This window comes from Netta rufina (assembly GCF_964035555.1).
Source record: "Netta rufina genome assembly, chromosome: 1".
In the NCBI taxonomy this organism is placed as follows: Eukaryota; Metazoa; Chordata; class Aves; order Anseriformes; family Anatidae; genus Netta; species Netta rufina.
The window spans coordinates 1,050,555-1,056,726 of NC_140123.1; the positions used below are offsets into that span (position 1 = coordinate 1,050,555).

The window sequence follows — 6,172 nt, forward strand, 5'->3', positions numbered from 1 at the left end:
GGGTGCTCTCCATCCCCGCCGCCCCCCTGCTCAGCCCCCCCATCCCCTACCGAGGCCCGGCGTGCCTGGTGGGCTGCCTGGGGGTCTCCTGGGGGGTCCCCATGTCGGGTTTAACCCCGCTCCTCTGTTAAACAGAGCCTGAAGCAGCGGAGCCCCGTGCTGGAGAACGTGAGTAGAGGGCCGAGCCGGGGCGCGCAGAGGAGCCCTGGCCCTCTGCCCTTACAAGGCTGCCGGGGCTCGACCCCGATCCAATCCTGCAGCCCTCAGCACGTGCTGGGCCCCTCCGTGGGGGTGGGTAACGAGAGGGTCCCCCCCCGTTACCCCCAGGTGGCCCCCCAGCTTTGGGGACACACCGGCTGGCACCCCGTTATCCCCCGGTTCCGCCCCAGGAGCTGGGCACGGGGTCCGGGGAGGGGGCGCACGGAGGGGATGGGATTGGGCTCACGCCCCCATCCCGCAGGCATTGGATCAGGCCCTTGTAAGTCACCCGCTTGTGTGCTAAAGGGGGGGGCCCCGAGGTGCCCCCCCTTGTGCCACCCGCTGCCGGAGCATGGCTTGTGCCACCACACGGGGCACGGCGAGAGAGCAACGACACCAGGAGGGTTTGGGGACACCAGGAGGTCTGGGGGGGCAGCAGGGCACCTGTGGGGGGGCTTCCCCACGTCCCCCCCACCTTTGGGTGCTGCCCAGTCAGCACCCAGAGGACGCGAGGATGGGCAGGGCTCCCCCGGATGGTGCGAGGAGGTGGGGACGGATCTGGGGCTCCCCGTTGCACCCCAGGGGGGGTGAGAGCGGTCCTGGGGGGGCACCTGCTTGCCGTGCCGTGCCGTGGTGTGCTGCACCTTGCTTTTCTGTGCCGTGCCGTGCCGTGATGTGCTGCACCACGCCGTGCCACGCTGTGCCATGCCGTGCCACGCCGTGCCATGCCGTGCCATGCCGTGCCATGCCGTGCCATGCCGTGCCACGCCGTGCCATCCTGCACCGTGCTTCTCCCTGCCGTGCCGTGCCCACAGCAGGAACGTTTGCAGAGGCAGCGCAGGGCCAGCACGCCGCCCGTGCCTCATCTCAGGCTGCCATCTGCTGGGAAACATCCCCGGGGTGCTCCCAGCTCCAAAAAGCAGCCAGCGCCGTGCCCGGGGGACCCGCCACCCCCTGTCCCCTCTGCACGGGGAGGTGCTGGGGCTGTGGCCCCCTGCCCGTGCCTCCGCTCGCCCTCGGCAAGCCCAGGGGAGGAGCGGAGCCCAACGCAGAGCTCTCTCCGCAGAGCCACAAGCCGGAGAAGGAGTGGCCCATCAGGAACCTGCGGGTCTACCTGGGCATCAAGAAGAAGCTCCGGCCGCCGACGTGGTGAGCGAGCACCTCCGGGTGCCCTGCTGCCGGGGACAGCCCCCTGGGGACAGGGGCAGGGGCGCCGTGGCCACGGGGACGTGGATCCTGGTGGCCGTGGCTCGTGGTGGCCGTGCCTCTTGCCACCAGATGTCAGAGCAGCCTCGCAGGACGCGGGCTGCAGCCTGGGGACGGCGCGGGGACGGGGACCTGGCACTGTCCCTGCGCACGAGGGGGAGGCGATGGGGGGAGGCTGGAGTGTGCAAGTGTGCACGAGGGGGGGTGTGTGCGTGTGAGTGGGTCTTCATGCCACAGACGCGTGTGCATCCGTGTCAGGGTGTGTGTGCATGCATGTAAATGTGCACGTGTGTGCCTGTGGGCGTGTGCATCCGTGTCAGTACGTGTGCGTGTGCACACACGTGGGTGCACACACATGGTGCATGCATGAGTGTGCACGTGTGCATTTAAGTACACGTGCAGGTGTTTACGTGCGTGTGCACATGTGCGTGTGTGTGTGTGTGCAAATGTGTGCAAATGTGTGCAAATGTGTGCCGTGCATCTGTGCATGTACGTGTGTGTGTGTGTGTGTGACTGTGTGTGTGCATGTGAGTGTGCACGCGTGTGTGCGGTCATGGGGGTGGTTGTGGGATGGGGGTGGTTGTAGGGGTGGGATGGTTGTAGGGATATGGGGTGGTTGTAGGGATACGAGGATGGTTGTAGGGATGGGATGGTTGTAGGATGGGATGGTTGTAGGATGGGGATGGTTGTAGGATGGGGATGGCTGTAGGGATATGGGGTGGTTGTAGGGATACGAGGATGGTTGTAGGGATGGGATGGTTGTAGGATGGGGGTGGTTGTGGGATGGGGGTGGCTGTAGGGATATGGGGATGGTTGTAGGGATGGGGTGGTTGTAGGGGTGGGGTGATTGTAGGGAAATGGGGATGGTTGTGGGATGGGATGGTTGTAGTAATGGGATGGTTGTGGGATGGGATGGTTGTAGGGATGGGGATGGTTGTGGGATGGGATGGTTGTAGTAATGGGATGGTTGTGGGATGGGATGGTTGTGGGATGGGATGGTTGTAGGATGGGAATGGTTGTAGGAAGGGGATGGTTGTAGGGATATGGGGTGGTTGTAGGGACGGGATGGTTGTGGGATGGGGTGATTGTAGGGATATGGGGATGGTTGTAGGGATATTGGGTGGTTGTAGGAATAGGATGGTTGTAGGATGGGGATGTCTGTAGGAATCCTTCTAAACCTGGCGTGCCAGGGAGCGCTGTGAGGCTGTTCCTCATCTTCTCACCCCTCCCCTTCCAGCTGGGGCTTCACGGTCTTCTACGAGAACGAGAAGCACGAGAAGCAGCAATGGTGAGGGCAGGGGCGGGCAGGGGGATGCCGACCCCAGCCAGGACAGACGGACACCCCGCACCGGGGGGGGGTCTCCATGGGCAGAGCCGTGCCAACGGGGTCGGATCCTGCCCCTGGATGTCCCCAACTCCGTGTCCCCTTCATCCCCCGGGGTCTGTAGGGTCCCGTGCAGAGCAGCAGCTCCCGGCCCCCTTGGGGTCCATCTGTGCCCCCCAGGGCGCACCCCCTGCGCCTCCCCCCTCACCCTACAGCGGGTGTCCCCATCAGATTGTGGGTGTCCCCAGCTGGCTAATGCCACCACCACCAATTTGTCACCTGCTGCATCGCTGCCAAACCCCTGCCACCCCCATCCCGGGGCCCGGATAGCTCCCAAACACCCAGCTCCAAACGGGCATCCCCACCCCAAACCGTGCCGGGTGCCCCCGACCCCACAGGAGCACACCCCTGATGTGGGGTGGGCGCCATCCCCGTGTCCCCACAGGTACCTGTGCTGTGACACCCAGGCCGACCTTCGGGAGTGGTTCGCCACCTTCCTCCACGTGCAGGTAACTCCAAACCCTTGCGGGGCTGCACGGTGGGTTTGGGGGGGTCCCCCTCCAATTTGGGCTCACCCCACAACGCCTCCGCCCCCGTTCCCAGCACGGCGGCGCCCTGTGGCCCTCGGAGACCTGCAAGGTGCGGGCGTCGCGGAGGCAGCAGGACGCCAGGTTGGGTAACATCTCCCTCATCCCGCTGCGCGGCAATGAGAGCGAGATGAGGAGCAGCGTGGCTGCTTTCGCTACTGACCCGCTGACCGTGAGTCTGCATCACACGGGGGTGGGAGGTGGGGGGGGGGGACCCCTTACGGAACGGCGTCGCCCTGCTGGGAGACACTGGGGTGACTGGGGAGATGGGGATGTCCCTTCCCTGCGCCCTGCCCGGCCCCTTTGTGGGGTGTTTTTTTGGGGGGGGTTTATCCGAAGAGCTGGGGTGCCCCGAACCGTGTGATGCAGGGCGAGGGGGTGCGGCGGGAGCGGTGATTTTCGTGGTGATGGGGTCACCGATCAGCTCCCCTCCTGCTCTCTCTCGCTGCCGGACCCCACAACAGCCGTCCTTCCCCGGGGGCTGCTGTGTGCCGGGGTGTCCCCCCCCCCCCCCCCAAAAAACCACCACCCCGTGCCTGGGGTGTCCCCGCTCAGCCACGGGGTCCGCGGGGGCAGCCCCAGCACCCCGCGGGGGCCTCGTTGCTGTTATAAACCTGAGCCTGGGGACGGCTGGGTGTCCTCTGCCGTGTCCCTAGGGCATGGTTTGGGGGCCTGGGGTGCACCCCACGGCAGGCTGGCTCGGGTTTATAACTGGGAAATGGGGGCTGCTCTGCTGGGGATGCTCTCCGAGGGCTTCGCTCCGGTCTGCCCCTTGCTCCCCGTTTTTTTCCCCCGAAAAACGCCCCCCAGCTGCTGGTGATGCCCGGGCGGGCGTGCAGGCAGCGGGGGGATGAACGGGGGTCTTTTTTCTCCCTCCCTGTCCCCAGCTCCTCCGAAACGTCTGAGCTGGAGGCCTGACACGCCAGGTGGGTGTCTGCTGCCTGCGGGGTGGCCGCGGCGCACGGGTTTGGGGACGGGGTGCACGTGGGGAGGCGCACGCAGGGACGCCTGCGGTGCCATGCACGGAGCAAAAGGGGACACAAGCAGTGCCCCCCACCCCATTTCCTGACCCTCTGCTTGTCCCCCAGGTTCATCTGCGAGCGGGGAAGCCCTCGGGGAACCAACACCACGGCGGTGACCCACGGGCAGCCGGGAGGGGACACGGCAGCAGCGGGGCAGTGGCTACGGACCCCTGGGGGGGAACCAGGCTGGGTCAGCCCGGACGCCCCCACCCCGGCTGCTGCTGCTGCTCCGAGCCCCGGGCAGGGAGGCAGCGCCCGGCCGGGCACCCCGCAGCGGGGGGCTCGTCCTTCCCCTCCTCCTCCTCCTCCCTCTGTTTTTAAATCCTTCCTATAAAACCATGCGCGGAGCCCCCGCCCCACAGCCCCCCCCCCATCGCTCCTGGAGAGCTGGTGGCACAGCCCTGGGGTCTGCGCCCCCCTCCCCGTGCCGGGCAGGGCAGCAGGGTGGGCTTGGGGGCTTGGGGAGGGCTGCGTTCAGCCGGACCCCCCCCCCCCCCCTGGATCCAGCCTCTGCTGTTGGCCGGGGGGCGCGGGGCAGCGGGGTGGCGGGAGCTGCCCCCGTCCTGGCACCACATCTTGTTGATATTAAATGTTTTGGGGGAAGCGGTGCGGGGGTGTCCGGGTCTGTTTGGTGGTGGGGAGCACCCTCACCCTGCGAGGGGCTCGGGGGGAGAGAGGTTTGCTCCAGAGACACGGGGATGGGGCGATGCTGGTGCCCCCGTGGCAGCCAGAGCGCGCCCACCTCCCCATAACACATCCACAACCCACGGGGGGACAAAGCCAGGCGTCAGGCGAGGGGAGAAGGCAAAATCCCGTGGGGAAGGGGCTGGGGGGCACTGTCAGCATCCTGCCTGCCGTGCCAGCACGGAACGGAGCAGCCCTGGGGACGTGCCCAGGGGTGGTGGCTTCGCTCCTGGGACGAGCTCCGGAGCTGGAGGTGCTTTGAGGGAAAACTGCCCGTGGCTGCCACGCTCTCAGTGCTTTGGGGGTTTTGTGGCTCTCGTTTTGCTGAAATGCCCCCCCGAATCCCTGCTTGGGCTTTCCTACAGCCTGGGTAAATGACAAAGCAAAGGGCACCCCTTGTCATTGTGGCACCGACAGCCCCGGGGCGCAGGGACACCACGGGGTGGGGATGGGGCACAGGAGCCCACCGAGGGCTGGGCACGGCCAGGGTTTGTCCCACCCGGGGGTGTTCCCAGCCTGGGTCACCCCTCGGGGACCCCCTTTGGAGGTTCCCAGTGGGGATGTGGCTCTTGGGGCTCCAGGTTGGCACCAAATGGCACCAAGCCCCTGCCAATGGCACCAATGGCACCCTGCCACATGGCCACGTGGCCCTACATCCAGCTTGTCCGTCTGTCCTCCCTCCCAGCCTTTGATCAGCCATCCCCCCCCTGCCCTGCACCAGGAGCTCTTCGCCCCCAGACCATCAGGGCTTCCAGCAGAGGCTGTTTCTGACGGCTGGGCTTGGATTTCCCTGCACTGACCCCACAGGGGGACATCCACGACGCAACTCAGCCCCCAGGACATGCAGGCGGGTGCCGTGCCTCCAGCAAAGGAACCCAGAGCAAGCCAGGCCAGGGGTCCCCAAGATCCCTGAGACCCCAGAGGAGCAGCACAGAGCGGTGCAGGCTGCTGCAGGGAGCGTGCAGAGCCGTGCACCCACGGCCAGGAGCAGAGCTGCGGGCGCTGAGCACGTGCGCTCGGAGCCCGCCTGCGTGCTTGGTGCCTGCGGTGTCTGTACGGCACCCGCTGCTTGCACCTGCATCTTTTTGGCTCCCACACGTCTGCTCGAGGTCTGCAGCGCGTGCCTGGTGTCCGTGAGACACGCTCAGCCC

The 6,172-nt window shown here is 66.6% G+C and overlaps 1 protein-coding gene across 1 annotated transcript in view; it reads left to right on the forward strand.

The window, feature by feature from the left end:
* ARAP1 (ArfGAP with RhoGAP domain, ankyrin repeat and PH domain 1) overlaps nucleotides 1-4,530 on the forward strand; it is a gene marked incomplete at its 5' end in the record, with an annotated part of 28,080 nt that extends 23,550 nt beyond the window's left edge. The window contains 7 exon segments of the mRNA XM_084305106.1: nucleotides 136-168; nucleotides 1,265-1,347; nucleotides 2,642-2,692; nucleotides 3,174-3,237; nucleotides 3,332-3,487; nucleotides 4,203-4,241; nucleotides 4,404-4,530. Of these exon segments, the coding sequence (XP_084161232.1) occupies nucleotides 136-168; nucleotides 1,265-1,347; nucleotides 2,642-2,692; nucleotides 3,174-3,237; nucleotides 3,332-3,487; nucleotides 4,203-4,220 (405 nt within the window). The 3' untranslated portion in view covers nucleotides 4,221-4,241; nucleotides 4,404-4,530.
* Between the last annotated feature and the right edge of the window lie 1,642 nt (nucleotides 4,531-6,172).